The following is a 19597-nucleotide window of genomic DNA, read 5'->3' as shown; positions in this document are numbered from 1 at the left end:
TTCTGCCTAGTTAAATCTATCTCTGGTTCTGCCTGGTTAAATCTACAATTCTGCCAGGTTAAATCTACCTCTGGTTCTGCCTGGTTAAATCTACCTCTGGTTCTGCCTGGTTAAATCTACCTCTGGTGTTGCCTGGTTAAATCTAAAAATGGTTCTGCCTGGTTAAATCTACCTCTGGTTCTGCCTGGTTAAATCTACCTCTGGTTCTGCCTGGTTAAATCTACCTCTGGTTCTGCCTGGTTAAATCTACCTCTGGTGTTGCCTGGTTAAATCTACCTCTGGTTCTGCCAGGTTAAATCTACCTCTGGTTCTGCCTGGTTAAATCTACCTCTGGTGTTGCCTGGTTAAATCTACCTCTGGTTCTGCGTGGTTAAATCTACCTCTGGTGTTGCCTGGTTAAATCTACCTCTGGTTCTGCCTAGTTAAATCTATCTCTGGTTCTGCCTGGTTAAATCTACCTCTGGTTCTGCCAGGTTAAATCTACCTCTGGTTCTGCCTGGTTAAATCTACCTCTGGTTCTGCCAGGTTAAATCTACCTCTGGTTCTGCCAGGTTAAATCTACCTCTGGTTCTGCCTGGTTAAATCTACCTCTGGTTCTGCCTGGTTAAATCTACCTCTGGTTCTGCCTGGATAAATCTACCTCTGGTTGCATGGTTAAATCTACCTCTGTTGCCTGGTTAAATCTACCTCTGGTTCTGCATGGTTAAATCTACCTCTGTTGCCTGGTTAAATCTACCTCTGGTTCTGCGTGGTTAAATCTACCTCTGGTTCTGCCTGGTTAAATCTACCTCTGGTTCTGCGTGGTTAAATCTACCTCTGGTTCTGCCTGGTTAAATCTACCTCTGGTTCTGCGTGGTTAAATCTACCTCTGGTTCTGCCTGGTTAAATCTACCTCTGGTTCTGCATGGTTAAATCTACCTCTGGTGCCTGGTTAAATCTACCTCTGGTTCTGCCTGGTTAAATCTACCTCTGGTTCTGCCTGGTTAAATCTACCTCTGGTTCTGCCAGGTTAAATCTACCTCTGGTTCTGCCAGGTTAAATCTACCTCTGGTTCTGCCAGGTTAAATCTACCTCTGGTTCTGCCAGGTTAAATCTACCTCTGGTTCTGCCTGGTTAAATCTACCTCTGGTTCTGCCTGGTTAAATCTACCTCTGGTTCTGCCTGGTTAAATCTACCTCTGGTTGCCTGGGTGACACATGAGCTAGAGTGTGTATTAGAATGCCTGTTAACCCACTGGTAGCCTGGATGCTTCCAACAATTTATAACGGTACTTACTGAGCAAAGTTTCAGTTTCAAGTAACCTTTGATCAGGGTATTTTTTACAGTTAGGTAAAACTCTGTTATTAAGAAGCCTACATTTTGCTTCATGCACCTGGTAGCACATTAATGTGTTATTTCATAGGTTTGCTGTCTTCACTATTATTCTACAATGTAGAAAATAGTCCCCAAAATAAATAAAAACCCTTGAATGAGTAGCTGTGTCCATACATTTGACTCATACTGTACATGCCATTTAACAGACACTTTTATCCAAAGCAACTTAGTCATGCATGCATAACTTTTTTAAAACATTTTATGTATGGGAATATTCACTCTAAAACACTGCCTGGCACTGTAAAATTAACATCAGTAGGCCTACTGGCTAATTTTAGCAGTACTAAAATAAGTACTGGCAGCTTCTTCAATCCATGTCTTAGCCCTCTGTCTGACCACTAGATGTGAGTTTGGCAGGTCAGGAAGTAACTCACTGTGTCCCCATAGCACTGGCCAATGGGAGCAGGCACAGGGAACGGCTCATAGATGGAGTAATGGAACAGTAAACCATGTATAATGTGCACGCATGGTGAATAAATATCCACACATTAAACAATATACTCCTGCACTCAGCACAATCAGCACTTTCGCTTAGGCCTAGATTCATCTTAGGCCTAGATTCATTTTAGGCCTAGATTCATTTTAGGCCTAGATTCATCTTAGGCCTAGATTCATCTTAGGCCTAGATTCATTTTAGGCCTAGATTCATTTTAGGCCTAGATTCATCTTAGGCCTAGATTCATTTTAGGCCTAGATTCATTTTAGGCCTAGATTCATTTTAGGCCTAGATTCATTTTAGGCCTAGATTCATCTTAGGCCTAGATTCATTTCAGGCCTAGATTCATTTTAGGCCTAGATTCATTTTAGGCCTTTCATCTTAGGCCTAGATTCATTTTAGGCCTAGATTCATTTTAGGCCTAGATTCATTTTAGGCCTAGATTCATCTTAGGCCTAGATTCATTTTAGGCCTAGATTCATTTTAGCCTAGATTCATCTTAGGCCTAGATTCATTTTAGGCCTAGATTCATCTTAGGCCTAGATTCATTTTAGGCCTAGATTCATTTTAGGCCTAGATTCATTTTAGGCCTAGATTCATTTTAGGCCTAGATTCATTTTAGGCCTAGATTCATTTTAGGCCTAGATTCATCTTAGGCCTAGATTCATCTTAGGCCTAGATTCATTTTAGGCCTAGATTCATCTTAGGCCTAGATTCATTTTAGGCCTAGATTCATTTTAGGCCTAGATTCAATCCGATCGAGCGTTAATGGGCAACAGCTGATGTTTATGGCTGTTTCAGCGATGGAACTGCATTGGAGCTGTCAAATCGCTGAGCATCTGCTCTTGTGATCATTGTTACGAAGCCACACCTGTCCTACTCGCGTTATTTCACAACGACAAAGGGTAGGCTATATAGAAATATTGACACTCAAATTGAAAATCATTCAACAAAATAATGAGTTTAAAAAAATGTGTATCAGTCTAATCAAGGTGTAGATCGCATCTCACATTCCAGTGTTCCAATTTCCCTTAGTCTAGGCCCCAGGCCCTTACTATAGCCCCTTAGTCTAGCCCTTAGTCTATAGGCCCTTAGTCTAGCCCTTAGTCTAGCCCTTAGTCTAGGCCCTTAGTCTAGCCCTTAGTCTAGGCCCTTAGTCTAGGCCCTTAGTCTAGGCCCCAGGCCCTGAGTCTAGCCCTTAGTCTAGGCCCCAGGCCCTTGGACTAGGCCCTTAGTCTAGGCCCTTAGTCTATCCCTTAGTCTAGGCCCTTAGTCTAGCCCTTAGTCTAGGCCCTTAGTCTAGCCCTTAGTCTAGCCCTTAGTCTAGGCCCTTAGTCTAGCCCTTAGTCTAGCCCCTTAGTCTAGGCCCCAGGCCCTTAGTCTGGCCCTTAGTCTAGCCCCTTAGTCTATCCCTTAGTCTCTGTCTAGGCCCCTAGTCCCTCAGTCTAGGCCTCCAGTGTAGGCCCCAGGCTCCTAGTCCCTCAGTCTAGGCCCCTAGTCCCTCAGTCTAGGCCCCTAGTCCCTCAGTCTAGGCCCCCAGTCTAGGCCCCAGGCCCCCAGGCCCCCAGTCTAGGCCCCAGGCCCCTAGTCTAGGCCCCAGGCTCCAAGTCCCTCAGTCTAGGCCCCTAGTCCCTCAGTCTAGGCCCCTAGTCCCTCAGTCTAGGCCCCTAGTCCCTCAGTCTAGGCCCCCAGTCTAGGCCCCAGGCCCCCAGTCTAGGCCCCCAGTCTAGGCCCCAGGCCCCTAGTCTAGGCCCCAGGCTCCTAGTCCCTCAGTCTAGGCCCCTAGTCCCTCAGTCTAGGCCCCTAGTCCCTCAGTCTAGGCCCCTAGTCCTTCAGTCTAGGCCCCTAGTCCCCCAGTCTAGGCCCCAGTCTAGGCCCCAGGCCCCCAGTCTAGGCCCCCAGTCTAGGCCCCAGGCCCCTAGTCTAGGCCCCAGGCTCCTAGTCCCTCCTAGGCCCCTAGTCCCTCAGTCTAGGCCCCTAGTCCCTCAGTCTAGGCCCCCAGTCTAGGCCCCAGGCCCCTAGTCTAGGCCCCAGGCTCCTAGTGCCTCAGTCTAAATCAAATCAAATCAAATCAAATTTATTTATATAGCCCTTCGTACATCAGCTGATATCTCAAAGTGCTGTACAGAAACCCAGCCTAAAACCCCAGACAGCAAGCAATGCAGGTGTAGAAGCACGGTGGCTAGGAAAAACTCCCTAGAAAGGCCAAAACCTAGGAAGAAACCTAGAGAGGAACCAGGCTATGTGGGGTGGCCAGTCCTCTTCTGGCTGTGCCGGGTGGAGATTATAACAGAACATGGCCAAGATGTTCAAATGTTCATAAATGACCAGCATGGTCGAATAATAATAAGGCAGAACAGTTGAAACTGGAGCAGCAGCACAGTCAGGTGGAAGTTGAAACTGGAGCAGCAGCATGGCCAGGTGGACTGGGGACAGCAAGGAGTCATCATGTCAGGTAGTCCTGGGGCATGGTCCTCAGTCTAGGCCCCTAGTCCCTCAGTCTAGGCCCCTAGTCCCTCAGTCTAGGCCCCTAGTCCCTCAGTCTAGGCCCCTAGTCCCTCAGTCTAGGCCCCTAGTCCCTCAGTCTAGGCCCCTAGTCTAGGCCCCAGGCCCCTAGTCTAGGCCCCAGGCTCCTAGTCCCTCAGTCTAGGCCCCTAGTCCCTCAGTCTAGGCCCCTAGTCTAGGCCCCAGGCCCCTAGTCTAGGCCCCAGGCTCCTAGTCCCTCAGTCTAGGCCCCTAGTCCCTCAGTCTAGGCCCCTAGTCTAGGCCCCAGGCCCCTAGTCTAGGCCCCAGGCTCCTAGTCCCTCAGTCTAGGCCCCTAGTCCTTCAGTCTAGGCCCCTAGTCCCCCCCTCAGTCTAGGCCCCTAGTCCCTCAGTCTAGGCCCCTAGTCCCCAGTCTAGGCCCCTAGTCCCTCAGTCTAGGCCCCCAGTCTAGGCCCCTAGTCCCTCAGTCTAGGCCCCTAGGCCCCCCCTCAGTCTAGGCCCCCAGTCCCTCAGTCTAGGCCCCCAGTCTAGGCCCCTAGTCCCTCAGTCTAGGCCCCAGGCTCCTAGTCCCTCAGTCTAGGCCCCTAGTCCCTCAGTCTAGGCCCCTAGTCCCTCAGTCTAGGCCCCCCTCAGTCTAGGCCCCTAGTCCCTCAGTCTAGGCCCCAGGCTCCTAGTCCCTCAGTCTAGGCCCCTAGTCCCTCAGTCTAGGCCCCTAGTCCCTCAGTCTAGGCCCCTAGTCCCTCAGTCTAGGCCCCTAGTCCCTCAGTCTAGGCCCCTAGTCCCTCAGTCTAGGCCCCTAGTCCCTCAGTCTAGGCCCCTAGTCCCTCAGTCTAGGCCCCTAGTCCCTCAGTCTAGGCCCCCCCTAGTCCCCCAGTCTAGGCCCCCCTCAGTCTAGGCCCCTAGTCCCTCAGTCTAGGCCCCTAGTCCCTCAGTCTAGGCCCCTAGTCCCTCAGTCTAGGCCCCTAGTCCCCCAGTCTAGGCCCCTAGTCTCTCTAGTCCCCTAGTCCCCCAGTCTAGGCCCCTAGTCCCCCAGTCCCCCAGTAGGCCCCTAGTCCCTCAGTCTAGGCCCCTAGTCCCTCAGTCTAGGCCCCTAGTCCCTCAGTCTAGGCACCTAGTCTCTCCCTAGTCCCCCAGGCACCTAGTCTCTCAGTCTAGGCCCCTAGTCCCTCAGTCTAGGCCCCTAGTCCCTCAGTCTAGGCCCCTAGTCCCTCAGTCTAGGCCCTAGTCCCCAGTCTAGGCCCCAGGCTCCTCAGTCCCTCAGTCTAGGCCCCTAGTCCCCCAGTCTAGTCCCCCAGTCTAGGCCCCAGACCTTGCAACATATGCAGTGAATATAGGAATGTGATGTATATCTAAACCATGTTTACTGTTTATCCTCTATATTATAATGTACAGTATGTTGATGATTCTGATACACACACACACACACACACACACACACACACACACACACACACCCCACCCCCACACACACACACACCGGGAGAAGTGGAATTGAGCTCAAATTAACATTCATACATAACACTATGCATACCGCTCACACGTGGAATACACACTCAGCACTCTCAACTATATGTGCTTTGATTTAGTTGACTATTTAATATAGCCTTCATAACCATGTGCTGCAGTGCGTACTTATGAACGTTGTTGTGTATTCAGCGTCCCTAGACTGAATGTACTTGAATAAGAAAATGTTTTCCTGATTCTGCTGCAAGACTAATCTCCTTTTATCCCTTTGGGATATTCACGTGTTCTACTACTAAATTAGTCTGCGGTTATCTGAAGAAGATAACATCGCATCAAGACATTGCCTCAGACCAGATATTAAAATGTCAACCAAGCCTCTACCTTCTTTAAAAAAAAATATATATATATATATATATATATAAAAAAAGCAAGCTAGCAAACATCTCCTGTGGATGTATCTAACATTTCCTGTGACTAAATGACTGTTAGCCCATCCACTAAACACTAAACACATTGACTTAAACTTTACTTTAAACTCAATGATTGTGTATGTATTGGCATGTTATGCAAAACATTAACAATATACAAGGAGGTTTATGGTGAGGTTGTTGAGGTTTATGGTGAGGTTGTTGAGGTTTATGGTGAGGTTGTTGAGGTTTATGGTCAGGTTGTTGAGATTTATGGTCAGGTTGTTGAGGTTTATGGTCAGGTTGCTGAGGTTTATGGTCAGGTTTATGGGTTAGGGTTAGGGTTATGTTTGAAGAAAATGTTTGATTAGAGATGTGTGATCCTAAAATGGTCGGTCTTTAACTTAATCAAGATTTATTTTGAAAAATCAATATCCTCACTAGTCAGAGGGAGGGTGGAAGGTTGGTTGGTATTTGAGTCATTTTAGCAGTCTTGTTTCAATCCAGAGCCATACATCATCTAAACATCAGATTCTGTTCCATTAGGTCAAAGGTACTGTATGACGTGTGTTTAGCTTTTGTACTGAGCAGCCCTCTCTGCCAGGTCTCCCCTGTGAGATGTCTTCTGACCTGGTTAAATACAAAACAAATGTGTTTACTGTCTGGCCTGTGGGCGGAGCAAGTTGTAGCAGGTGCATCACTGAGGTCAAGCTGTCCTCAGCTTGACCTCAGTGATGATGTAACCGATGGCCACCGGAGAAGACGCTCTGACGCTATAATTTATTCAGCAGCAGACCACCTTAAACGACGAGGAGGAGGAGGAAGGACAAAGGTTGTATGATGTTTTAATTCTGAGCCGGAATGGTCCAGTTTAGCCCCGTGTTTCCCAAAAGGAGGGTCGGGACCCACTGGTGGGACGCAGCCAATTTCTACTAGGTCACAGCCTACAACTGGATGATAGAAGGAAAATGGTACTTTTGTTTTATTCAGCATCAGGGCCACAGGAATTTGTTTGAATTTAGCCAAGGCGACAGAGCAATTGTTTTTTATTGACCTATAGCCTACAGTTGGGTCTGTAACAGTACTGGTAGCTAGGTAACCTATAGTCTGGTCTGTAACAGTACTGGTAGCTAGGTAACCTATAGTCTGGTCTGTAATAGTACTGGTAGCTAGGTAACCTATAGTCTGGTCTGTAACAGTACTGGTAGCTAGGTAACCTATAGTCTGGTCTGTAACAGTACTGGTAGCTAGGTAACCTATAGTCTGGTCTGTAACAGTACTGGTAGCTAGGTAACCTATAGTCTGGTCTGTAACAGTACTGGTAGCTAGGTAACCTATAGTCTGGTCTGTAACAGTACTGGTAGCTAGGTAACCTATAGTCTGGTCTGTAATAGTACTGGTAGGTAGGTAACCTATAGTCTGGTCTGTAATAGTACTGGTAGGTAGATCCCCCTGTTCCTCCCCTCTCTGTACCAGAGTCCTCAGTTCCTCTCCTCTCTGTCCCGGGGGAAGAATTAGGCTAATAAGAGTATGACTAAGGAATGTGATTAACTAAACAGGCCTAGAGATAAAGAGCTGCTGCATTTGATCAGAGCAACAACAGGCTGACAGACTGCCCTGACCCCTGAACCCTGCTGCCGGGGATACAGGAGCACATCACCATGGTGGTTGGTCCCTGCCTACCTGACCTCTGACCCCTGCCGTATGGGGATGCAAGAGAGCAGTCGGTCCCAAATCGGTCCCTTCATTGTTCCTATGTCTGAATGGTCCGGATAGGTACAAGTACTGAGCAGGGTGTAGACAAAGACAGCACAGTATAACGATGTGCAGAAACTGCTTCTCCAATCGAAATCTCAGAGCACACTTGTCGGCGACGTTAGCTAGCGTAGCGCATGCGCAGAAACACGTCATCTGGTCTAACGGTCGTGTCGAGCCGAACTGCGCGTGTGCAGACCGTCAAAATGTAAGGCACTCCTTCGATATAAAAGTTGTTGACAAAAATGAAAACGTGTCAGTTTGTCACTTTCACAAGGTTGGAGTAATAACAGGTTCAGCTACTTAGACATTGGCTCCAATATATAGGGCATGCCTTTAATCTGTAGGGCATGCCTTTAATCTGTAGGGCATGCCTTTAATCTGTAGGGCGTGCCTTTAATCTGTAGGGCATGCCTTTAATCTGTAGGGCGTGCCTTTAATCTGTAGGGCATGCCTTTAATCTGTAGGGCGTGCCTTTAATCTGTAGGGCATGCCTTTAATCTGTAGGGCATGCCTTTAATCTATAGGGCATGCCTTTAATCTGTAGGGCGTGCCTTTAATCTGTAGGGCATGCCTTTAATCTGTAGTACTGGTAGGTGCCTTTCCTCTGTACCAGAGTCCTGCCTTTTAAGAATCTAGAGGTAGGGCGTGCCTTTTTAATCTGTAGGGCGTGCCTTTAATCTGTAGGGCATGCCTTTAATCTGTAGGGCATGCCTTTAATCTGTAGGGCATGCCTTTAATCTGTAGGGCGTGCCTTTAATCTGTAGGGCATGCCTTTAATCTGTAGGGCATGCCTTTAATCTGTAGGGCATGCCTTTAATCTGTAGGGCATGCCTTTAATCTATAGGGCGTGCCTTTAATCTATAGGGCATGCCTTTAATCTGTAGGGCGTGCCTTTAATCTGTAGAGCATGCCTTTAATCTGTAGGGCGTGCCTTTAATCTATAGGGCATGCCTTTAATCTGTAGGGCGTGCCTTTAATCTGTAGGGCGTGCCTTTAATCTATAGGGCATGCCTTTACTCTATAGGGCATTCATATCCTGGGGGGGCCATTCTAGGAATTGTATTTCTATGGTTGGTCCTTGCATGGAATGTGGTGACATTCATCCCTCTCTGGTTACTGGAGCACTGTTTCGTGGATAGAAACATCATTACTAGAATGGACATTCCCATTTGAGTCAATGCAGAACATTGAGTGGAATGAGTGGGAGTACTGGGTTTACAAGAGCAAGATGCGAGGAGGTTGAATAAGACCCGATGGTAACAGTACAACGCCATACAATGACGTGAAGGAGATAGGACAAGACAGGCCTCAGTCAGAGCAGATCAGATATCCTAATATTAATTCACACAGAACATGAGATGTGGCTGGGCAGATGTTAGTACAACCCCATACAATGACGTGAAGGAGATAGGATGACATCATCTAGCACCCTTACTATTAACAAGCACAGAAAATGAAGGAGATCAGAGAGCCTCCCCACGGTTAGACCGGCTTAGACCTGCACTGAGATCAGAGAGCCTCCCTACTGTTAGACCGGCTTAGACCTGCACTGAGATCAGAGAGCCTCCCCACTGTTAGACCGGCTTAGACCTGCACTGAGATCAGAGAGCCTCCCCACGGTTAGACCGGCTTAGACCTGCACTGAGATCAGAGAGCCTCCCCACGGTTAGACCGGCTTAGACCTGCACTGAGATCAGAGAGCCTCCCCACGGTTAGACCGGCTTAGACCTGCACTGTGATCAGAGAGCCTCCCCACGGTTAGACCGGCTTAGACCTGCACTGAGATCAGAGAGCCTCCCCACGGTTAGACCGGCTTAGACCTGCACTGAGATCAGAGAGCCTCCCCACGGTTAGACCGGCTTAGACCTGCACTGAGATCAGAGAGCCTCCCCACGGTTAGACCGGCTTAGACCTGCACTGAGATCAGAGAGCCTCCCCACGGTTAGACCGGCTTAGACCTGCACTGAGATCAGAGAGCCTCCCCACGGTTAGACCGGCTTAGACCTGCACTGAGATCAGAGAGCCTCCCTACTGTTAGACCGGCTTAGACCTGCACTGAGATCAGAGAGCCTCCCCACTGTTAGACCGGCTTAGACCTGCACTGAGATCAGAGAGCCTCCCCATGGTTAGACCGGCTTAGACCTGCACTGAGATCAGAGACCCTCCCCACGGTTTGACCGGCTTAGACCTGCACTGAGATCAGAGAGCCTCCCCACGGTTTGACCGGCTTAGACCTGCACTGAGATCAGAGAGCCTCCCCACGGTTTGACCGGCTTAGACCTGCACTGAGATCAGAGAGCCTCCCCACGGTTAGACCGGCTTAGACCTGCACTGAGATCAGAGAGCCTCCCCACGGTTAGACCGGCTTAGACCTGCACTGAGATCAGAGAGCCTCCCCACGGTTAGACCGGCTTAGACCTGCACTGAGATCAGAGAGCCTCCCCACGGTTAGACCGGCTTAGACCTGCACTGAGATCAGAGAGCCTCCCCACTGTTAAGACGAGCTTAAATACAATGTCATCTTTCTCTTCTATTTGAAACTATTCTGTTCTAATCAGTTCTTATAGGAATTGAGAGTTGATAAAGACATAAGCCTAACCACTATGGAGCCATGCCAAAGTGTCACAGCATTACTGGGGGAACATTTGTCTCCCACTTTGTTTTGTCAGACAGAGACTAACAAAAGCAGCAGCATTGTGCCGATGAGTTTATTGACTCAAAAATTAACCGTCTTGTTTTCTTTTCAACAGGATAGTAATCTTGTCGTAAGCACATAAACCCTTCTCTCTCTCTCTCTCTCTCTCTCTCACTCTCTCTCTCCACAGCTACAGACTACAGAGATTTTCTGCTTACCGCAACAGTGAGTGACATTTATAAGACGGATCGTTTTTCTGGGTCTGTAGGAGTGATGAATCAGATTACACGGACTGGAAAGACCTGGTCCAAGATCAGTACCCCTTGTCTGACAGGACAGGACAGGACGGGAAAGACCTGGTCCAAGATCAGTACCCCTTGTCTGCCACGCTTTATATGTAAATATAACAAAAAACCTCACAGGACGGGACAGGACAGGACAGGACGGGACAGGACAGGACGGGACAGGACGGGACGGGACGAGACAGGACAGGACAGGAGGATCAGGGCCGTAGTCATAAAGTATCTCAGAGTAGGACTCCTGGGTGGTGCAGTGGTTTAAGGCACTGCATCTCAGAGTAGGACTCCCGGGTGGTGCAGTGGTTTAAGGCACTGCATCTCAGAGTAGGACTCCCGGGTGGTGCAGTGGTTTAAGCCACTGCATCTCAGTGCTAGAGGTGTCACTACAGACCCTGGTTTAATTCCAGGCTGTATCACAACCAGCTGTGATTGGGAGTCCCATAGGGCGGCGTACAATTGGCCCAGCGTCGTCCGGGTTTGGCCGAGGGGGGTTGTCTAGTTAAATAAAGGACATTGTGTGCTGATCTAGGATCAGACCCCCCCCGTCCATGTAATCTTATTCATTATGATTTAAAAGGCAAAAAGGATCCTAGCTCAGCACTCCTCTACTGTGAGATGCGTTTCTACAGGCCCTGGAGATAGAATCACACACAATGCTTTAATTATGCATACAAAGAAATACATGAAAGCCGTTTGATTTGAAATGGAGGGGGAAGAAAGAAAGAAGGCACAACCACACAGAGAAGAGTATGAATGTTTTAATGAAGATGTAGATGAGAGGGGTCCTATGTTGTCCCAAATGGCACCCTATTCCCTATGTAGTGCACTACTCTGGGTCAAACGTAGTGCACTACTCTGGGTCAAACGTAGTGCACTACTCTGGGTCAAAAGTAGTGCACTACGTAGGGAATAGGTTGCCATTTGGGACACACAGGGGTAGGTTGATAAAGGCCTGCTGATCTGCTGCACTTCACAGTTTTACAACGGACAAGAAAAACAGGACAGGAAAATATTTTTTTTCCATTTTAAATCTTTATTAATGAATTACTTACATTTACTGTAATTTACAAAGGGAGGTATTGATGATTTAACACAGGACTGTATGCAATTGATTAGATAATGAAAGTGTATATGAGAAAGTAGCTGAACTGTCAGTGAACTGAAGAAGCATAGATTCAAGCATGACATTACAGAGGAGCAGAAGGTTCCAGAGGAGCAGAAGGTTCCAGAGGAGCAGAAGGTTACAGAGGAGCATGACTACAGAGGAGCAGAAGCATGAGGTTCCAGAGGAGCATGACTACAGAGGAGCAGAAGCATGAGGTTCCAGAGGAGCATGAGGTTCCAGAGGAGCAGAAGGTTACAGAGGAGCAGAAGGTTACAGAGGAGCAGAAGGTGACAGAGGAGCAGAAGGTTACAGAGGAGCATGAGGTTACAGAGGAGCATGAGCTTACAGAGGAGCAGAAGCATGAGGTTCCAGAGGAGCATGAGGTTCCAGAGGAGCAGAAGGTGACAGAGGAGCAGAAGGTGACAGAGGAGCAGAAGGTGACAGAGAAGCAGAAGGTTACAGAGGAGCATGAGGTTACAGAGGAGCAGAAGGTTACAGAGGAGCATGAGGTTACAGAGGAGCAGAAGCATGAGGTTCCAGAGGAGCATGAGGTTCCAGGGGAGCATGAGGTTACAGAGGAGCAGAAGGTTACAGAGGAGCATGAGGTTTCAGAGGAGCATGAGGTTACAGAGGAGCAGAAGCATGAGGTTACAGAGGAGCAGAAGGTTACAGAGGAGCATGAGGTTACAGAGGAGCATGAGGTTACAGAGGAGCAGAAGGTAACAGAGGAGCAGAAGGTTACAGAGGAGCAGAAGGTGACAGAGGAGCATGAGGTTACAGAGGAGCATGAGGTTACAGAGGAGCAGAAGGTTACAGAGGAGCATGAGGTTACAGAGGAGCATGAGGTTACAGAGGAGCATGAGGTTACAGAGGAGCAGAAGGTGACAGGGGAGCAGAAGGTTACAGAGGAGCAGAAGGTGACAGAGGAGCAGGAGGTTACAGAGGAGGAGAAGGTTACAGAGGAGCAGAAGGTGACAGAGGAGCAGAAGGTGACAGAGGAGCATGAGGTGACAGAGGAGCATGAGGTTACAGAGGAGCAGAAGGTGACAGAGGAGCATGAGGTTACAGAGGAGCAGAAGGTGACAGGGGAGCAGAAGGTTACAGAGGAGCAGAAGGTGACAGAGGAGCAGGAGGTTACAGAGGAGGAGAAGGTTACAGAGGAGCAGAAGGTGACAGAGGAGCAGAAGGTGACAGAGGAGCAGAAGGTGACAGAGGAGCAGGAGGTTACAGAGGAGGAGAAGGTTACAGAGGAGCAGAAGGTGACAGAGGAGCAGAAGGTGACAGAGGAGCAGAAGGTGACAGAGGAGCAGAAGGTGACAGAGGAGCATGAGGTGACAGAGGCGCATGAGGTGACAGAGGAGCAGAAGGTGACAGAGGAGCAGAAGGTGACAGAGGAGCATGAGGTGACAGAGGAGCATGAGGTTACAGAGGAGCAGAAGGTGACAGGGGAGCAGAAGGTTACAGAGGAGCAGAAATAACAATGACAAGCCTATAACACATTGAACAAATACACTCAACTTGGATAGCTTTATTGTATAAAAAACGCTATAAAACACTGGCTCCCTGATAGCCTATCACCCACCCCTAGTGTACACGTTAATGCACGCGCCCACGGAAACAAACAAACAAACACACGCGCATACATACATACACGCACGCAAACTCAGGGCATGCGAATTTACCCAGTTTACAGCATATCGACTAGCACTAGAGTAGGCTGTTGTAGCCTATTGATTGCAACACTGTGCAGAGAGAGAGAGAGAGAGAGAGAGAGAGAGAGAGGGCTGGCTGGCCGCGGTAGATGAAGTCACTGGATGGTTCTGAAATATATATCACAGTGAAACAAACACAAAATGCTCATCTTGCAGATTTAGTCTGCTCAAGCTGCCGTATCTTATAACGGTTCTATCTTTGTTTTCTTCTCCAACCATGACCCTCTTATTATAAAAGGATGTGCGGGAGGCGACAGCTTGGCGCGTTGCCGGATTCCCCTCTCTATAGTATCCCCTCCTGATCTACTCAGCTCAACCTGAACTGCCTGGCTGGCGGCATCCCATAATGATTCTGAATCATCCGCAGCAGCAGGCAGCAGAAGCAGTAAGTCATATTCATACTCACCACAACGATTTCCTGGGAGGAAGATGATGTTCTTTGTTGTAGGAGGTCACCCCCAGAGCCAGCTGCATAACAGTAATATATTTCTGGTAATTCACCATGGTATTGTCCACCGCTACTAAGAATCCAACCCAAATAAAAACATAGGTAATCATATATTCATAGTAGTTTATTCCCTGGCAGAGTCTGCCTTCACTGCGTCTTCCTTGTTCAGCAGCATCTCAACGCCATTTCCAGTAGCGGCGAAGGACTGACAGGGGAAACGCTCCCCGAGGAACTGAGAGAAAGGTGCCATACCGCGACTAAGAGCCATGTCCGCAATGACAGTACCAAGACTAGACTCCTCTAATCGTATTAGCTCTCAGAATAGATCGCCAATCCATTCGATTTTTAGTCAGGATTTAAACATTATTTTTATTTACTCCCTCCTTCCTTTCTCCGTGACCGCGGGGACTTTGCTGGAAAACAGTCTGTGAAAAACGGTCTGTACTGCTGCGTTGGTTCAAGCGTCCGTGCGTGAGGTAGGGGAGAGTGTGTTGGCTATGTATAGTCAGAAAGAGGCACAGAGAGGAGAGGGAAGGGGAGGGAAGGAGGGGTGGGGTGGGGTGGGGTGGGGGGGTAGTATTTGAAAAGGACGAATTAATAATACATTTTGAGGATCTTGTTGCATTTACTTATGCGGTCTTACATCGGCGCTACTTCGAAACCTTATATCCTACTGCCCTTCTCCATTGTGTAAAAACACATTTGATTCTGTTGTTCTTGTCATGGACTGTAGCCTATGACGTGTAAGATTGGGGAAGCTACTCTGAAAACAGTTACTACACACTGGAAGAAGCTACGCTACACTAAAGCTACTCTTACTTTTAAAAAGTAGTACACTACCTCCAAAAAAACTACTTCATGATAAATTCTGGTATCTGTAATACATTTGAAATACCATACACCACAAATTGCAAAAAAACAACAACAGATAATTCTGGTGTCAGATGTTCGCTGAATGTATAATCAAGTGAGATTAGGCAGGTCTGATGTCTGAAATTCTTGCCTACTTCAGCCATATTTTCTGTTCTTTTTCATTTTTTTGTAAGTAGTGTGTAGTTCCAGTAGTTAGCTACACAGTAAAACAGTAGTGTGTAGTTCCAGTAGTTAGCTGCACCGCTACATGGTAAAACAGTAGTGTGTAGTTCCAGTAGTTAGCTACACCGCTACATGGTAAAACAGTAGTGTGTAGTTCCAGTAGTTAGCTGCACCGCTACATGGTAAAACAGTAGTGTGTAGTTCCAGTAGTTAGCTACATGGTAAAACAGTAGTGTGTAGTTTCAGTAGTTAGCTACACCGCTACATGGTAAAACAGTAGTGTGTAGTTCCAGTAGTTAGCTACACCACACCATGGTAAAACAGTAGTGTGTAGTTCCAGTAGTTAGCTACACCACACCATGGTAAAACAGTTATTAATTACTGAAAACACTACCAAGATTTGAATTGAGTTCAACTACCACCAAGCTACTGCAAAATGTAGTTAAATTACTCGTTGAACTACATACATGTTGTTCACTAGTCCCCAACACTGATGACCTACCATTTATTTATTAATTTAGAAACTATTTCATTCGATTAATAAGGAGATGATAAGGAGATGTTTGTGGACTTCAGGAAACAGCAGAGGGAACACCCCCCTATCCACATCGATGGAACAGTAGTGGAGAGGGTAGCAAGTTTTAAGTTCCTCGGCATACACATCACAGACAAACTGAATTGGTCCACTCACACAGACAGCATCGTGAAGAAGGCGCAGCAGCGCCTCTTCAACCTCAGGAGGCTGAAGAAATTCGGCTTGTCACCAAAAGCACTCACAAACTTCTACAGATGCACAATCGAGAGCATCCTGGCGGGCTGTATCACCGCCTGGTACGGAAACTGCTCCGCCCTCAACCATAAGGCTCTCCAGAGGGTAGTGAGGTCTGCACAACGCATCACCGGGGGCAAACTACCTGCCCTCCAGGACACCTACACCACCCGATGTTACAGGAAGGCCATAAAGATCATCAAGGACATCAACCACCCGAGCCACTGCCTGTTCACCCCGCTATCATCCAGAAGGCGAGGTCAGTACAGGTGCATCAAAGCTGGGACCGAGAGACTGAAAAACAGCTTCTATCTCAAGGCCATCAGACTGTTAAACAGCCACCACTAACATTGAGTGGCTGCTGCCAACACACTGACACTGACACTGACTCAACTCCAGCCACTTTAATAATGGGAATTGATGGGAAATGATGTAAATATATCACTAGCCACTCTAAACAATGCTACCTTATATAATGTTACTTACAGCATTCTCACATAGGTATTCCTCTTGTCCAGATGGGTTAGGGCAGTGTGCAGTGTGGTTGAGATTGCATCGTCTGTGGCCTATTTGGGCGGTAAGCAAATTGGAGTGGGTCTAGGGTGTCAGGTAGGGTGGAGGTGATATGGTCATTGACTAGTCTCTCAAAGCACTTCATGATGACGGAAGTGAGTGCTACGGGGCGGTAGTCGTTTAGCTCAGTTACCTTAGCTTTCTTGGGAACAGGAACAATGGTGGCCCTCTTGAAGCATGTGGGAACAACAGACTGGGATAGGGATTGATTGAATATGTCTGTAAAAACACCAGCCAGCTGGTCTGCGCATGCTCTGAGGGCGCGGCTGGGGATGCCGTCTGGGCCTGCAGCCTTGCGAGGGTTGACACGGCTGCAGTGAAGGAGAGTCTGCATGTTTTAGTTGCGGGCCGTGTCAGTGGCACTGTATTGTCCTCAAAGCGGGCAAAAAAGTTATTTAGTCTGCCTGGGAGCAAGACATCCTGGTCCGTGACAGGGCTGGTTTTCTTTTTGTAATCTGTGATTGACTGTAGACCCTGCCACATGCCTCTTGTGTCTGAGCCGTTGAATTGAGATTCTACTTTGTCTCTATACTGACGCTTAGCTTGTTTGATTGCCTTGCGGAGGGAATAGTTACACTGTTTGTATTCGGTCATATTTCCGGTCACCTTGCCCTGATTAAAAGCAGTGGTTCGCGCTTTCAGTTTCACGCGAATGCTGCCATCAATCCACGGTTTCTGGTTTGGGAATGTTTTAATCGTTGCTATGGGAATGACATCTTCAACGCACGTTCTAATGAACTCGCTCACCGAATCAGCGTATTCGTCAATGTTGTTGTCTGACGCAATACGAAACATATCCCAGTCCACGTGATGGAAGCAGTCTTGGAGTGTGGAATCAGATTGGTCGGACCAGCATTGAACAGACCTCAGCGCGGGAGCTTCTTGTTTTAGTGTCTGTCTGTAGGCAGGGATCAACAAAATGGAGTCGTGGTCAGCTTTTCCGAAAGGAGAGCGGGGCAGGGCCTTATATGCGTCGCGGAAGTTAGAATAGCAATGATCCAAGGTTTTTCCAGCCCTGGTTGCGCAATCGATATACTGATACAATTTAGGGAGTCTTGTTTTCAGATTAGCCTTGTTAAAATCCCCAGCTACAATGAATGCAGCCTCCGGATATATGGATTCCAGTTTGCAAAGATTCAAATAAAGTTAGTTCAGAGCCATCGATGTGTCTGCTTGGGGGGGAATATATACGGCTGTGATTATAATCAAAGAGAATTCCCTTGGTAGATAATGCGGTTGACATTTGATTGTGAGGAATTCTAAATCAGGTGAACAGAAGGACTTGAGTTCCTGTATGTTGTTGTGGCCACACCACGTCACATTAACCATGAAGCATACGCCCCCGCCCCTCTTCTTACCAGAAAGATGTTTGTTTCTGTCGGCGCGATGCGTGGAGAAACCAGCTGGCTGCACCGACTCTGATAGTGTCTCTCCAGTGAGCCATGTTTCCGTGAAGCAAAGAACGTTACAGTCTCTGATGTCCCTCTGGAATGCTACCCTTGCTCGGATTTCATCAACCTTGTTGTCAAGAGACTGGACATTGGCGAGAAGAATGCTAGGGAGTGGTGCACAATGTGCCCGTCTCCGGAGTCTGACCAGAAGACCGCTTCGTTTCCCCCTTTTACGAAGTTGTTTTTTTGGGTCGCCAGCTGGGATCCATTCCGTTGTCCTGGGTGAAAGGCAGAACACAGGATCCGCTTCGCGAAAGTCATATTCTTGGTCATACTGATGGTGAGTTGACGCTGCTCTTATATTCAGTAGTTCTTCTCGACTGTATGTAATGAAACCTAAGATGACCTGGGGTACTAGTGTAAGAAATAACACGTAAAAAAAAACAAAAAACTGCATAGTTTCCTAGGAACGCGAAGCGAGGCAGCCATCTCTGTCGGCGCCAGAAGTCATTCTAGTGAGTTCATTTCTTTCTTCTGGGATATGAATACAGAGTATGTCCACTTCACCGTCAGACCATTTTATTGGTAAACTACACAGTAATATAAAAGTTTAAAAAATGTGTGATCCAATACGTAATATAGTACACCTACCATAATTTTCTTTTAATCCAGAGAGGTTACAGAAATTATCTAGATCCTCTATGTGGCTGTGGAGGGATTCAAATTGTGGATTTAAAATAAATAAGTAGTGCACTATGTAGGGAATAGGGCGCCATTTTGAACATGGGAGGACAGAGAGGAGATGAGGCTGGAGGTCTCTGATCTAAATGGCACCCTGTTCCCTATATAATGCACTAGCCATAGGGCTCTGGTCAAAGGTAGTGCACTATGTAGGGAATAGGGTCCCATTTGCACGAAACAGAGAGAGACATTTCCAGAGAAAGTCCTCTCCACTGCACCAAGAGAAGCACAGAGCACAGAGGGGACAATACCCTGCACACTCACACTGAATGCACTGGATGTATGCAGGCACACACACACACACACACACACACACACACACACACACACTTACTATGCTTGTGAGTACATTTTGGGGACCAACAACTGATCCATAAACCTAAGCTTAACCCGAAGCCTAAACCTAACCCCTAAACCTAACCCCTTAATCCTAAACCTAACCAATAAAACCTAACCCCAAAGCCTAAACCTAACCCCTAAACCTAACCCCGAAGCCTAAACCTAACCCCTAAACCTAACGCCTAATCCTAAACCTAACCCCTGAACCTATCCCCTAAGCCTAAACCTAACCCCTAAACCTAACCCCTTAATCCTAAACTTAACCCCTAAACCTATCCCGAAGCCTAAACCTAAACCCTAAGCCTAAACCTAATCCCTAAACCTAAACCTAACCCCTAAACCTAAACCCTTAACCTATCCCCGAAGCCTAAACCTAAACCCTAAGCCTAAACCTAATCCCTAAACCTAAACCTAAACCTAACCCCTAAACCTAAACCCTTAACCTATCCCCGAAGCCTAAACCTAACCCCTAAACCTATCCCTTAATCCTAAACCTAACCCCTAAGCCTAAACCTAACCCTTAAACCTAAAATAGCCTTTTTCCAAGTGAGGACTGGCAAAATATCCTCACTTTTCTGAATTTTTGTTAGTTTACTATTCTAGTGAGGACCTCTGGTGCTCACGTGG

At 47.6% G+C, this 19597-nt stretch overlaps 1 protein-coding gene across 6 annotated transcripts in view; it reads right to left on the bottom strand.

Annotated features, from left to right (window-relative positions):
- Nucleotides 1-14626, bottom strand: part of tjp1b (tight junction protein 1b) — a 177515-nt gene extending 162889 nt beyond the window's left edge. For all 6 annotated transcript variants that reach the window (XM_042324201.1, XM_042324260.1, XM_042324220.1 and 3 more), the window contains exon 1: nt 14081-14626. In XM_042324201.1, coding sequence (XP_042180135.1) covers nt 14081-14232 — 152 coding nt within the window. In that variant the 5' untranslated portion in view covers nt 14233-14626. The remainder of the gene's footprint in view (nt 1-14080) is intronic.
- Nucleotides 14627-19597: the final 4971 nt, after the last annotated feature.

Source organism: Oncorhynchus tshawytscha, linkage group LG01 (assembly GCF_018296145.1).
Source record: "Oncorhynchus tshawytscha isolate Ot180627B linkage group LG01, Otsh_v2.0, whole genome shotgun sequence".
NCBI classification, from domain to species: Eukaryota; Metazoa; Chordata; class Actinopteri; order Salmoniformes; family Salmonidae; genus Oncorhynchus; species Oncorhynchus tshawytscha.
This window is presented reverse-complemented; position numbering and strand designations above follow the sequence as displayed.